Raw genomic sequence first — 15,115 nt, forward strand, 5'->3', positions numbered from 1 at the left:
GCCAATTTAAAAGAAAAACCCCGTTTTTAAAAAAAAGCAAGCCCAAATCCACATTTGTCCATGATTAAAATGAAACACCGCTAATGTATAGATCGTACGTTAGTGGTGTTTCATTTAAATTGTGGGGAAATGTGGATTTGGCCTTGTTTTAAACCAAAACTTGGGGATTTTGTTAAATTGGAGAAAACCAGGATCCCTGGCGACCAAGTTTTGGGGTTTAACGCATGGCCGGCCCATACCCCATGCACCGGCTTCTCCAGTCACGTTAGCAACTCCCTCACGCTCGTAAGGAAGGCAAAGAAAGAGAGAGCTCTAGTCCTCTAAATTCTGCAAATTTATTATACACCGTATCAAACAGTTTAAAAATAAATGCTAAAATCCAACAGCCGTGACATTTGTCGAGGACAGTGTATTTACAGCGACCCTTGAGAACGCAGCCCACCCCCTGCCACGGACAAGGCGCTTTTCCAAAGACTACAGGAAAGGTCGAGAAGGAACATCCTTGTACAGAAACAGGAGGAGACGTTGTTGGTACCGCGGGCCCCTCGGCACACACAGGGAATGGCGGAAAGAAATCCTGGGATTTTGTACTCCACCCAGGCTGGACCAGACAGAGAAGCGATTTGGGATGGCTAGAGAGATAAGGCCCAGTCCCAGACATTCAGCTGTCACATGCGACTGACCTAGTCGGCTACGCAGATTAGTCCTAATAAAAAGCCTGGTAAAGCCGTAACAATACACTTTGCACTGCTAAGCAGGAAGAAACACGTATCCGACAGTCCGCTCCAGCTGTGCCTGCATCTCACACAGGGATACAAGGCAACGGAGCATCGCCGACCGCCGCTTCACACTTCACGTCACTTGATAAAGACTGCCAGGGGCTGGAAGGGACCTCACAAGACCATCGGGTCCAGCCCCCCAATCATATAATCCACTAGTCCTTGGCCATTTTCATCTGGACTTTTCCACAACCCCAGACAGACACCATTAAGGAACAAAGCATGGGGCTAGCCAGGGAAATAGCTTCCTCTTGTCTTCTTCCTCCCGCTACGCAAGTGTGTCGAAATAAATACGATGCTAGTAAATATTAGCCGCTCAGGAATAAAAATATTCACACGCACACGTGCACACACGCTACTTATCCAAGCCAGAAAGAACAGCTGACTAACTGCGTTGTTCGATATTGCTCCCCGCAATGAAAAAAGCATTTTCTTAATGTCGACTAAGATCCTACAACAAGTTACAGCCCCTGCTACGCGCAGAACAGCGACAGGGACCAGGGACCGGTGCAGCGTTTCTGGTCCTGGTAGCAATGAAAAGACTTGGCTAAGCTCCCAGCAAGATGATTTGGGTTCCCCTGCGAAGGCGAGGAAGCCGAAGCAGTAACTATATCCATGGACTGTGCTGATTCACCTCCCCGGTACGCACAGCTCATTATTAAGGCAGCTTCGTCCTCCTAATGCTTTGGCTCTTGCAACCTGGGCATTCATTTCTCAGCCAAGGGAGCGTGCCGGTAGGTACAGGAAAGCTGAGGACATGCATAAAACTCCATTTGCTATTGAGATGGGAACAAGATTCAACCCAGGCCTGGGGAGATGCAGGCTTCTCTCACCAGTCAATCGACTCAGCCAGCCACCTCTGCCAGCAGTTCATCTCTTCTCTGAATTCAGCTAAAGCTTGCCCATCCTACCTTCGGATCTCTCCTACCCATAAGCCATTCCCAAGTTACAGGGTGCACGGTGAACTTGCTCGTAAGAAGCTCAATTTCTCGGGGCTCCCTAAAAATCACTAAGTATTTTCCCATCACCGCAATCACCTGGATGGCACCGGTCTGAATGGAAGTGCCACAAAATGAGTCCTTTTGCTGGCCGTGATGGGGGACGGGGCGAGGGCCGAGAACGCGCTTTGCCCAGGAAAAGACCCTTACTGCAAAAGAGGCTGCGATGGCTGACGTCCAGCCGCCCTGCGCACCGCGGTTCCCCGGTGCAGCCTAGGCTGCAGAGAGGACGAGACGCCCGGGAGGCACAGCTCCCTGCGGCTGTCAATAGTTAACCCAGGGAACAAGAGATCATGGCATAAGCAGACACGCAACACTAAGGACTGAAGTATGTTCCAAGCAGCAAAAGAAAGTCATATCTGTGGGACAGCAGTGGAAAAGTGCTAGGAGGTAACTAACTCTGCAGAGGCCCTCATCGCTCAGCCCTGAAGGTAAGGTGCTCACTCAAGATGCCTCCGAGGTTAGCCGAGCTACTCCAAGGACAGGTTAGCGGTTTTATTTCCCTGGCCTGCCGCTGAGTCCTGGCTCCACCGAGCAAACAGTCCAAGTGCTAACCAGGGAATCGCTACGTAAGGCACCAGTCGTGAGGGCTGGAGGAAGACCAGCCAACAAGATTATGGCTCTTCGAAACCCTGCAGCCGCCACCTTGGTTCAGTAGCCTGGAGCAAATCCCCTGCCCGTCACCCGAATGCTGGGTGTGTTGGGGAGCTTGGCATCTGTGGCCCCATCCTTGGCAAAGCCAGCCGTGGCAAACCACCCTCGAGCAGCGTTTGGAAGGGCAAGCCACAAATGCACCGAGCACCTGGCTCTGCACGTGTGTGCAGGCTTTTGGTCGATACTTAAGGCCTAGCCTACAAGACGCCTGCCCCAGGAGGGTCAGGGAGCCGGGAGTGGCCCCCGAGCCTGGTACGGCGCAGCGCAACCTACGGGACCCGCTCCTGTTCTTCGACAGGGCTGTCTACAGTGGGACACGGGCCACATTAGAAACGTGTTAATAATAGACACGGCTCAAGTCCCTTGTAAAAACAGTTCTTTAGGAATCAGCCATCGGGCTTCAGAAGTATTTAAAGTACTGCTTCCTACATACTAGCATAGCTGGAGCTCTGTAAGCCGAGGCCTGTTTCTAGTCCCACCGTAGCCTCAAATGGCTGTTTTGGGGGTTGCTTCTCCCTCACTCCCGTCCCCTCCTGAAAGGCTGCGGCCATGCCACAGATCTCCACGGCAGTCTGGTTCGACGCAGCGCTGTCGGGGCGCGTGAATGATACCGGCTACCGTGGCTGTCTGCGGCATTCTCCTGCGCTTCTCCATGTTTGCACGAGGAGCCGGTTGTGATGCTGAATGTGCTACCGTTACTGGGCTGAATAAGCTTAGCCAGAATAAAGCAACCTGGCTGGTTTCAAGAGTCAAACACCAAAGCAAACACAGCTGAATGGGGCCTTCACTGATCAGATGAGGCTGCTTGCACCAACAGCCACTGGCGGTTTAAAAAATAAAACTCCCCCTGATTTTCAATGCGTTTGTGCAGCAGGAGAGGAAAAGCCACCCGCATGCTCCTCTGGAGTCAACATGCCACGTGTGGGGTTAGCTCGTTAGCCCTCTTTGGTTTTGCCTGCACATTGGTCACTAATCTTATACGCACACCGACTACATCCAGTTTCTTCAATAAAAAAGGCAATGCCTCCAAAGAAAATAAATTAAGTTTATCCAGAGCACACCTAGCTGTGTCCAGTGGTTACTAAACAGGGATAGCACAAGCTTCGCTGCTTATTAGGACGTGGGCGGCCTGTCTTGCAGTGGAGGCCGACGCCAGCTAGCAAGACACCGCGCTGGGGTGGCCTCTTCCTAGGACTTTGCCTCCTCTCGGCACAAGGGCTGCACTCCTGCTGCGGTCACCCCAGGCCGTCTACTCCGACCTGCCAAGCTCCTAATGCTTTTATACACTTGCGATACACGCTGCTATGAAAAATACAAATACCACTGCAAAGACGTGTACAAAACACCCCGAAGGGGTGCGAAATCCCAGTCACTTTGTGACAAGAGACTAAGAAACTAGAGGATCTACATGTACAAACTATGTTGGAAAAGGTCCACGGGCTCTTTTTAATAGATGGGTAGGTTCTTACATGCAGAATCCCAACCCGATACGCTGACCACACATTTAATAGCACTAAAGGCGTGCTGCAAGCGCAGCAGCTTGAGGATGGCATTTCAGAGCCATCAGCAGCGTGGCAAGCGGATGGTACTTTCAATTCAGACTGGATCCCTTTGGCAGCTGAGCAAGACTACCAAACCTTTCAACAGGCTGCAAAGACACCCGCTTGCGAACATTAGGAAGCCCAGCCGGCTTCAGAAGCAAAGTAAGGCCTGATTAAATGGATGCTCAGGGGTTTATAGCGTGCTTGGGTTTCTCCCCGCTGTTTCAGTTCTGCTCTCAGGGAATCGAGGGAAGCTTTTTTCCTTTGTCAACTGAAAAAAAATAAAATAAAACAAAAAACTTTCTGTATGATTTACTGAGATTCCGACAACTAGAAAGTAACGCCTCATCTGTCACGATTTCAAAGGCTCCCCTTCCAGCAAGGACACATTACCACCAAAGGGAAGAAAGGGCATTAACAACAGGGTGAACTGCCATCTCTCTTTAATAGTGCGTCGCTCTTGTCTAGCAGGGAAGTCAGCAAAGCTCAAATCTCTCTGCAGTGATCAGGAAGTATACAGCATTTTATGACTTCAAAGCACTGTACAAACATCAGTCTTGAGGTGGAGATCCTCAAATTAAGCTAAAAACACAGGATGGACACACTTTATCGTCAGCTATATCCCCGACTTCTTCTTTTAGAATTATGATCCTTTTAATGCATCCTAGTAAAAGTGGACGTGGACATGGCATTTTCTGCTTATTTCTTGCATTTCACATGCTGCATCTTTTCGGCAGCATAGCTCTGGGAAAAGAACGGGAGCGCCAGCAGATCATACGGAGAAGGAAAAGTATTTTTTACCTCCCCAACACAGCTGGTATTTTTACCCAAAGTTCGGGTGATCTGGAGGGGTACTGCCACAGCAAAACAATGTTGAAGGCAGGTACAATTTGAAGTCTAAGCTACTCAACAGTGTTAACTTAAAAAAAAAAAGGTTAAATTCACACAACGTATCAGAAGCTTGTGCCTTATATACACTTAAAAATGGTTGCAGTAAGAAATGAGCTGTGCCCTGCTCTTCACAAAGTCCTGTCCCATACAATAAAGCTGTCAGCCACACCATTTCATTCTCATAGTCTTTTTTTCCCCCTGGACACATCCTTTCCACCGGTCTCATGGGGATGCTGCAGTCAAGGGCATGGCATGGCCCCCATCCTCAAGTCTTTCATCTGAGTTTAACCACTATAGTCGGACACGGCTCAAGCCCCTTATAGAATTCACCTTACGCAGGCGTACTGTTCCTGGACTCAGTTCATTCAGGAGTTGTGGATGAGCGGAGAGCAGGTGAAGAGCAATTAAATGCAACAACCTAGATTTAAACCCAACACAATGTCAGATCAGCTCCTCCGATTACACCATACCGGACAGTCAATAGTGAGCGACACCCCTTTTATCAGCCGGTTCTTTTAACTCCCTCTGAACTTTGATTTCATCTAGGCGTCTTGAGGGTTTCTGCATTTGGCTTCTACTGAAGAGTCAGTAAAGGGTTACAGGTGACAGGCACTGAGCTGTCATTGTCCAAAAGAAATAGAGTTGGTCTTGAATACAGACCATGGAAGCTCACATTTTTGGTCAGCTACTTTGCATCCAGGGGTCTTGGATTCTGCTCCAGACATACAGACACTCCAGGGCACACACAACAAAGTACCATTTTTCAGAGATAACAGTGGAGAAAGAGGAAAGAGCCAAGCTGTTCCCAATGCGATGTGTGACTTGAGGACAAAGAGCTGGCTTATGCACCCCGGCAGCAGTCAAAGGTAGGCTTACCCAACTCATCCCATCTGTCGTCGTCTAACACACACTGCCGATCAAATACTCAGCGTAGGATAAAAGCATCCTTTTTATTCCAATGGAGAAGTTGCACATACCAAGTCCTTCCGAGACGAAAGGACTTATATTTCAAGAGCAACACAAGTAACACATCTTTCACTTGTACTCTCCATGATCACTGATGCATGTGATAACGTACGTGGGCTGAACACAGGCTGCGGCCTTCACAGGACAGGCCAAAAGGGATACAATGGTTATATCAAGGTGAGAACACATTTGATAAGATCAGTATAATCCCAAATAACCCCATGATTTCTAGTACGGTGCCCATTTTGGAAGTTACGTTTGGGAGGGAGACAAAGCCCCCCTTCCGATCGCTGCTAGACTGTAAAGTTAGCCTCTGTCATAACGATGTGTACATGGAGCAGAAAGCCTATGCCACTGAAGGGTTCTGCTGTAAACCCATGTCTCCTATCCAGGCTTCCATGGCTAGACTGGGTTAGTTAAGCAACAGGTAGCACAAAACCCAGAAGTGACAGGATGTTTTTTAAAAAGGATCAAGGGAAGTTACACTACATCGCTTGTTGACTTGCTCCACCACTGCCCCATAAGGTTCACGGCATAAATAAAAACTGGAGGAGGAAAAAAAAATAAATACATTGGCTCCTATGAAGTCAGAAGTGGTTTGGGCTGCATAGTGGGGGCGGGTGGGGTGGGGAAGGGACAGAAATTTACACATTTTGAGACAAAACAGGAAGCGCCTGCAAAAGGAGGAGAGGAGCAAGCAAGAGTTTAAGTGTCCTCATTCATATCCTGGCTGTCTGTCCGAGCGATTTTCCGGGGAGGCGCCGAATTCTCACCTTCTATTTCCACTTGCTCTTGATCTCTTTTCTTTGCTGCATTCTGTTTGAAGCAAAGAGAAAGTCACATCAGCAAAATTCGCCACCCCGATCTGCTGCGGAGGTGATGACATTTCAAGTGTCGGGTGATGCATTCCTGTACGCGCAGATCTTAAAGCTCTTTGGGGAGAGGGGGTGGGGGGAGCATGCTGCTCTGTGGGAACTAGCTGGTGAATGCTACCATGTTTTGCCCAATGCTGAGCTGTTTATACATAGGATTTTCCTCGCAGACTGCTCTCCTACCCTGGCGGCGATGCTGGCAGGCAAACCTTCAGCCTTTGCCTCTTTTAGTTCGGGGATATCAAGTGTTTTGGAAACACTAATAAGATCCTCGTTCTCTCCCATTGCTTTGATCCAGTCTCTGAAGTTCCTCAAACCTCTCTCATGCTTCTCACACCACCAGCACCAGGTGGGGAAGGGCTTTTAGTCCCATCCTTAAAAGCTCAGGGACTAACAGAGTCAGGCAGGAAGCCTGTGGAGAAGCAGGGTTGCAGGTCTCTTGAGTTCTAGATTAATGCACAGCAGGGCTGGGCCAGCTTGCTTTCTGCTCATACACGTACTGAAAACAGCAGGCCTACTGCAAGCAGGGGCCTTGTGACCCTGTTTCTCTTCCAGCGAAGCAAGCAAGGATTGGATCAAAGTGCTTGTCGCGATTAACTGCAACCCCTAGCGGCCACACCGATGGGAAGCATGCAAGACAAACCCCCCGGTCTGAAACCAGAGACAAAGGTTTACATGGAAAGAAGCAGGTCCGTACCTTTTTGTCCCATTGCTGATGTAAATAACGCAAAAGTATGTTCGTCTTTTCTGTTACTATGACTGTCAAAGAAAGAGAGAAACCCTCTGAAGGCACTTCTGAGGCACCACTGAAAACTGCCCAGTGAACAAGACTTCATTTCATGTACAAGTCATCCCCCTTCTCAAAAGGGCACACACACGACCACTGGCTTTTCATACCAAAAAATTACAATAATCATTCAATAAGGACAGAGAAAAATATGCATCACTGGTAACAAGATAAGCACCTTTAATCTCTTTGGAGCTACTTAAATCAAACCCCTACCCAGAAAGCAGAGATCTGAGGTTAAAAACATTCAAATGAGATTAAGTGCATGCTGGATTTTCCATGCTAAAACTCAGAACAACGTTGCAGTCCACATCACTAGAAACCTCACACGTAAGAGGGGCACACACTTACTTTGTTCAGAAGGATATTCCCTCGTGGGAAGGTATACTGACGGTCTTCTATTCTGTAGGAGAATCAGAACAATTACACAACAAAATAACAATGAAAAAACCCCCTCCAGCCCACACTCCAAGGAGAGGTAAAAGCTCTGAGAAGGCCCGCTGATGACAGCAGGTTCATTTAAAGGAAAAACACAATAAAGCTGCACATTGCAAACGGCTGCCCCGTTATGTTATAGCACTTCGGTGCAAGGTTTATTAATTTGCATGGAATAGAGGTCTCATTTCGGCACGGGGCTCCACATCACTAAACTAAAAAGGTAAAATATGGGAAGGAAATGCACCGGAACGCCAACATACTTCAGAAAGGCAGGCTGTCTGGGGAGGTCTCCTCCCCTGGGATTCTGATAAGCAATCCCAACTCATAAGGACATCACTGGTCGCTTATTTTAAGGGAAGTACAGCTCAATTAAAAACCATCTAAACCGCAGCCTCCTCTGGAGCTCTTTATGATTGCGACGCAAAGACCCATCTTCTGAAGCATCCAGGAGACTGAACGTATACGCTACTCACCGACGCTTTACATACAGAGTCTGCATGAAATCTACTGAAGTTGCTTTTGTTGTAGACAGGTAATCCTTTCAAAAAATCAGCCTACAAGGAGACAGAAGATAGCATTGGTTACTGCATTAAGTGAAGAATTATACAGCAGATGAACCAGATGAGCTCAGAGGAGCAGCACAGGTGGGTAAGGTTGGTAACAGCTACCAGGTCAAATGTTGGATCTGGAGAATGAATATCTGCTGAACTACGGAAACAAAGCTAGTGTCCTACCCGCTGGTCTCATTATCTAAATTGCCCGCACCTAAGCACCTTTATGGCTCTCCGGTAAAGGCTTTGCACCGATCTACTGCCATTTTCATAGAGGAGGATTTTTAACAACCCTGTCGCCTGCAGCTATGCCGTAAGGTTCTGTTTGTAAAATTAAGTCTGTCGGTGAACTTACTGGAACTTGCTTCCTGAAAGGTTTTAATGCGACTGATTTAAAGAAAACAAGCGTCCTTTGCGAGGTTAACGTATTAATCAAAGCTTGAGAATTAGTCGGAGGTTTTTGCTATGAACGCTGTGTGGTTTTTTTTTGTATTTCGGCCTGAAGGCTGAGAGCAGGCCGGCCACTTTCACTTTCACCTGCCGGCTGCTCCACCCTGCTCTCGCACGCTAGCACAGCGCTACACTGCACGATGCAGGGGAAGGTTTCAGTGAAACAAAAAGAAAGAAATCAGGGGATGGCCTCTGCAAATTCAGGTCTGTTGAATTTGTGGGTCAGCTTGGACCTGACCTTCTGCTTCTGAGTTTGGGTTAGAGACAAAGTACACAAAGAAACCCTACTGCTGCATTGTGTGCTCAGCAGATCAAAGGGAACAAATGGCAGACTGTTAGCTTGCCCATCCTGTGGCAAGCAGCCAGCTATCTACTAAGTCCCATGGGCCACCATGCACACCAAACTCTGACAATTTGATGGGCTACAGGTGTCTGGCAGAAAAAAAAGAAGAGGGAAAAACCTCAAGGAATAGCAGTTTTCCTCCTGAGACGTTAGTAACCACAAGGGGGTTGGTTTGTTCAAATGGGCTTCGAATTAAGATGGCTACAAACTCCTCCAGCAGACGTCACGGCCTGGAGTTTACTGCAACGTACCCCTGCAAGTCACCGTGCTGTACATCAGGGCAGCTGTGCTAGTGGTTAGAGCTGCTCCCTCTGGACCTAGCTTGGGATGCACTATCAGTCTGACCGCTGGATGTGCAGGGTCCCATATGAACCGTGATGGCAGCGTGCCTGACTCACTCCCCAGCCCGTGCAGACTAAGACACCTGGGGCAGGCAGTGGCAACAGGATCAGTAACTTAGTGGTGAGCTGCACGACAAAGGACCCCCAAGTTCTTGGGTATGCGCTGGCTGGTCCGTCCTTCACTGTTCTCTCATGGCCAACAATGGCAGCGCCTCACGGGAAGCAGAAGACAGGAGGTGTGCTGCAGCTAAGCAAGCTAAACTGATGCAGGGAGAAGGGGGGTGATCTAGAAACAGAAGGGGGGAGGTCTGTTAGTCAACCCACCGTTGGCCCAGATCCAGAACCACTCTCATTCATGATGTGTCTATAGCGAAAGGATTCCCAGTGACCTTTATCCTTCCTAAGAACGAGGAAACAAAGGGGCAAATAATGCAAAAAAGGCAGTAAGTATGCTCCTTGGGGCAAGGGTGGGCTTTCAGCGATGTGCTTACACGGTGGTTTGCATGCTGGGGTCTCTGTCTGGGGGTGGCATGAGCCCTACCACAAACCCAAAACAAGAAGGGAAGATAACAGGGACAGCAAAGCATGGGTGTGGGGAAGGAGCGGGAGCACTTTAACCCCCTTCCTTACCCATGTCACCGAGCAGACAGTGCACAGGGGCCCCAGTCAAAGGTCCAGGCACTACACACACGTAACCGAAAGGCAGCGCTGGGGCTGGGGTGCACGATCCCGGCGCTGCATTACTTGTTTAACAGCTAGACGCGGAGCGTCTAATGAGCAGTTATTCAACCTGAGCGTCACATGCAACAGCGGGAAGGCAGAGCCCTGCTGAAATGCCGCGACCTCGCAGGAAATTAAAAACAAAAACCGAAAAACCTCTTTTAGTGGGAGCAATTATTTTCCTGTTGGTTACTGTGGCAGCTTATTCAAAGCAGCAGCCTGCGGTGAAAAACGTTATTTTTTTACTCCGTCCTTGCTTTTTAGGTCAATGATTTTGTTTTCCGGTTTCAGCCCCCTTTGCAGTCAAGCTTTTAGGGGTTACAGGACCAGATTTAGGACTCGTGAGATTGGGTCTTGGCTACCAGGTGTATCACAGGCTCCCTGTATAAATCACACACGAATTGCAAATCTCTCTTGTGCATCTCTAAAACGGGGACAATACCCATGCATGCATCATCTGCCTCGACAGAAATCTCTATCAAGGACAGGGACCATTTCTTGCTTGTCTGCGCAAACCCTAACTCAGAGCCGCAAGCCAAGTTTGGGGCTTCAGGCTCCAATGCAGCTGAAATAAGCTTTCATCCAGATTCTGCTATATTCACCACCATGCTATATCAGGTGTGCCTCCTCGCATAGGCTATTCTTTTTGCTTTCTTCTATATCCCCCTATTGTCGGCACTGGGCTCGGGGGAGACATGCTATCCGAAAGCTTCAAAACCGAGAAAGAGCCAGGTCCTTCTGGTGCGAGCATAACCGAAGAGCCAGGCATCATGCACTCATTCAGGATTCAGCACAAGCGTGTAACTAGGATTTCTGATTCACACCGGTTATATTTATCCTCCTATTTCAGATGAACTTTGCTAACGCCCCACTGCAATGCAAACCAAATGCACTTTCTTCAGTCTCTCGCAGCACTCAAATGCCAGACCTTTTGCACAACTACGCTGACCTAGCCACTTCAGCTGTTCTCTAAGCCCCAGCTCATCTGAAGTTTCAAAGCATGGAAGGAGCAAAAATACACTTGTTTTTCAGTAACTCTCTCTCCCCTTACTGCACCCTTCTTGACTCAATGGATATATCCCAGGTGACACAGCCAGCAATTTGCTTTGTGATAGCCTGGGTCACTGTGTTCCCAGAAAAGATTCTGTTATTGTACAATGTGTTTCTGCAGGAAACGTTGAGCAAGCCTGCGTCTCGACATCCTTAGAGCACGCTGAAAGATCTCCTTTTAGAAGAGCTTTTCTCCAAACAGTTGTCCTGCGAGGCACCTGACAGAGAAGGAATCACTTGCAATGATTAGAGGCTGCTGCAAATAACCCCCAGCTAGTTTAAAAACTACCTGAGGATGCTCTACTTTCTGGGAGGTATCTAATCATGCTGAACCCAAAGGCACTGCTGTCAAGGAGTATTACCAAAGTGTAAATGCCACACACGGAGACCTGAATTAGCAAGAGTTCAGGTCAAGACAAGGCACTTCAGCTAACTTCTACAGAAAGCAGAAAGAACTGGGGTTTTGCTCCTGATGAGACCTACAGTAAGACTGTGTATGCAGAGAGCAAGGTGACTTGGTCTGTAGATGGGTCAGATGCGGCAATGTTTACAGCTTGGGTTCTCTCCTCCTCCAGCACTAGAAAGCGAGGCTGCATCCCTCGACAGGAGCTGTAAGGACTTAAAACAAGGCTCTGTTTCCTCGAGGCACCAAGTGAAGAACTCCTGTGCAATCAGTCCATGGCAGCTGCACAGTTTACCAGGGGACTGAAAGCTAATATTTCTTTACTCTGCCAAGTGCCCTGTCAAACTCTGTGTTCTGTCACCAACATGAAAAGGTCATTTAAACAGTGAAGCCCCCTCTCCAGAGATCGCAGTCAGAACCCCGTTTTGACGGACTGCAAATAAGTAGTGATTGAAGATTTTCCAAAAGCCGTCTCCCCCGCGGAAGAGAGGGGACAGCAAAACACACAGTTATTTACTTTCTGAACGATGTGTTTCTTGGTGCCTCCTAAAATACGTACAATTGTCCCCAAGTTCGGGCATCTCAGCTTACCAGAAGCCAACACAGGACTGAAGCCACTCTCTAGATATATATCTAAAGATAAATGAGATACAGGAAAATAATTTTATGACGTAAAAGTGCTTTTCAAAGTGTCAGTGGACTCCACCAGTATCATTCCAGCCTTTCCCATTTCAATGACAAAAGCAAGACAAACATCAGCCTTGCATCGGACCAAAGAGAACTACAGGAACCTCGCTTGTTTGCACCCACATGGCAGCACCACAACACCTTAGCTCCAAAGGGAACAGGCAAAGAAAGGCTTGAGTTTCCCTGGTTACTAGCCACAACCCTCTCTTTCCTACACCAGGAATTATTTGAATGATTCAGCTTCAGCCTCACTGGAAGCCTTTACTAGGCATCGATCGTAATTAGAGATACGAGCAGGAAAACAAAAGCAGTACTAAAAAAACCTACAGAGCTCTACCTCTGACTGTTCAGCCGACCTGCAATGACGCCACAAGCCTAGCCGCAAATTCTTTTTAACTTAAGGGACTGGAGATCACGATGGTGATAACCTTGTCCACACAAGTATGAATTTCACCATCAGGGTAGCTCAGTCGAAGTCTCCAAAATCCTGGAATAGACTCCTTGGAGGAACTGGTGGAAGCCCCACGAGCCCAGACATTCAAAACTGGACGAGACACACTGAAATGAACCCTGCGTTGTTGGGTTTTTTTAAATTTAAATCCAAATCATTTCCCAATCTCTTATTGAGCAAAGCTCCATATGTGCCTAGAAAGCGCCGCGGGCCATAAAGATACAACCAGGCCAGTATTCGTTTCTATGGGTCCAGGAAAGCGAATCGCCCTGCATTTACTGCGGCCAGGCCGTTCTCTCTTTCCTGGACCCACAGAAACGAATCACCCTGCATTGACTTCAAGAGACGTGGGCTAGCTGGGAAAGTGTCGGGTCGTTCTCATATACATCACATGGGACGTGCTGGAGGAACGATTTGCTGGCCGCTCTCGGCCTTCCTGGATGGGGCAGGATAGAAATCCATGTAATAATACTGTCTCGGAGGATCACGATGCCCCTTTATAAACCCACGGTGCGCCCACGCTTCACCCAGCTCTGGTCTTTACACCTCAAACCCTGTGGTGTAAAGAACCGGGGGGGGCGTCTGCTCACCAGGGCACCGCTCGGGAAGACGAGGTCCAACGGTCACAAACCGCTGGAAGACCGTTTTAAACCGGACACGAGGGAAAACTTCTTGACCTCCAGAGTCTGGAGCAGACTCCCCAGGAGCGCACGCTGGGTGCCTTGGATGTTTATCTTGCCGGGGCGACGTGCAAGGTGGCCGTTCGCCCGGTTTTCTGCCGCTCCATCCGTTCGATGCGAAACCGGACGCCTTCCCTTTTCCACCTGTCCGACAGAACGGCGTCCGGATCCGCATCGCAAAGCCAGGCGGTCCTCTATCAAACCGGACGGACGGCCGTCCTCGCGACGGGACCCCGGCCGACCCCTGCCCCTCGAGCGGGCGCCGGCGCGGCCCCAACGCCCGCGACTCCCACCGAGCGCCGCGCGACACGGACCCCGACCGGGGCAAAAATTGGGGGCGATGCGGAAAGGGAGGGTGTGGGGGGGAGGGAACGACACGACACCGCCAGCTTGAAAAACCTCCGGCACCGCGCCGCTGCGCTCCACCACCTGGCTTGTGATCTTAATAATCATAATAATCATCACGATAGCAATGATAATAATCATAGTAATGAAGATAGTAATAATCCTCATCATAATAATAGTAATAATAACAGATGGTGATGATAGTAATGATGATAATAATGATAGTAATAATCCTCATCATAATAATAGTAATAATAACAAACAGTGATGATAGTACTGATAATAATAACCATGATAAGTAATGATAATCGTGATAATGAGGACAGTAATGATAATAATCATGACAGCGGTAATGAGAATGGTGATAATAATCATGACAACGGTAATAATCGCGACAGGAATGATAATAGTGGTGACAATGATAGTCATAATAATCACGGTGGCAGTAATGATGATGATCGCAGGAATATTAATGATGATAACACTAATGATGATGACGACACCGCTACGGGGGGCAGTAATAACGACAGACGGTGATTAAAATAAAAGGATGGAGGGGAGGGGAGGGGAGGGGACGGAAGAAAGAAACGAGAGGGGGAGGGGAGCGAGGGAGGAAGCGGCCCCCCAGCCCGGTCCCCTGGGCCCAGCCCAAGCAGCGCGGGGAGGGGAGGCGAGGGGGGAGGCCGCCGCCCCTGAGGGAGCAGGCCCCGGCCCCCGGGGGCCGCCATTTTGGGGGGGGCACCTACCATCTTCCCCGCCGCCGCCTCGGCCTGGCCGCCCCGCGACTCCTACCCCTGCTCCTCAACCCAACCTGCTTCCCTCCCGCGGGCCCCGCCCCGCTGCCCCAGCCCTCGGCGAGCTATTGGGCGCGGCTGGGGGAAGCGGCGCGGCGATTGGGCAGCGGGCCCGTCGCTCCGCGCTGCCCCGAGAGGCAGCGGGGTAGGTTGAGGCAGGAAAGGCCCGCCCTGCCGGGGCGAGGACCCGGATGGAAGTGCGGCCGCGGTGCGTCATGGGAGATGTAGTCCCTGCAGGGGGCAAGGTGGGAGCATCTTCTGCCCAGGCAGCTGGGTACCAGTGGGCATCCTGGCTGGGATGGTGTAGTGGGGGCCACAGGTTGGACTAGATGTGACCTCCTGAGGTCCCTTCCCACCCTCTTTTTCTATGGTAT

The 15,115-nt window shown here is 49.4% G+C and overlaps 1 protein-coding gene across 3 annotated transcripts; it reads right to left on the minus strand.

Annotated features, from left to right (window-relative positions):
* Nucleotides 1-4,398: 4,398 nt before the first annotated feature.
* DDA1 (DET1 and DDB1 associated 1) lies at nt 4,399-14,784 on the minus strand. Of its 3 annotated transcripts, XM_006272120.4 has the most exons (6): nt 14,694-14,784; nt 9,936-10,011; nt 8,400-8,480; nt 7,840-7,891; nt 7,399-7,460; nt 4,399-6,645 (listed from the first exon to the last, which is right to left on the minus strand). In XM_006272120.4, the coding sequence occupies exons 2-6, from the start codon at nt 9,966-9,968 to the stop codon at nt 6,535-6,537; spliced, it is 339 nt and encodes a 112-aa protein (XP_006272182.1). In that variant the 5' UTR covers nt 9,969-10,011; nt 14,694-14,784; the 3' UTR covers nt 4,399-6,534. The 3 variants fall into 3 exon arrangements, with proteins under 3 accessions (XP_006272182.1, XP_006272183.1, XP_059575485.1); XM_006272121.4 differs by lacking the exon at nt 9,936-10,011 and having other exon boundaries at nt 14,694-14,772; XM_059719502.1 differs by lacking the exon at nt 14,694-14,784 and having other exon boundaries at nt 9,936-14,618.
* Between the last annotated feature and the right edge of the window lie 331 nt (nt 14,785-15,115).

This window comes from Alligator mississippiensis, chromosome 16 (assembly GCF_030867095.1).
Source record: "Alligator mississippiensis isolate rAllMis1 chromosome 16, rAllMis1, whole genome shotgun sequence".
In the NCBI taxonomy this organism is placed as follows: Eukaryota; Metazoa; Chordata; order Crocodylia; family Alligatoridae; genus Alligator; species Alligator mississippiensis.

What these genes read in the sequence shown, in the direction of transcription:
- DDA1 (XM_006272120.4), bottom strand. Translation starts at nt 9,968, where the DNA reads ATGAATGAGAGTGGTTCTGGATCTGGGCCAACG. An exon ending in GTTCTGGATCTGGGCCAACG is followed by an intron (nt 8,481 to 9,935) that starts GTGGGTTGACTA and finishes GTCTCCTTGTAG; the next exon opens with GCTGATTTTTTGAAAGGATT. An exon ending in GGAATATCCTTCTGAACAAA is followed by an intron (nt 7,461 to 7,839) that starts GTAAGTGTGTGC and finishes TTTCTTTGACAG; the next exon opens with TCATAGTAACAGAAAAGACG.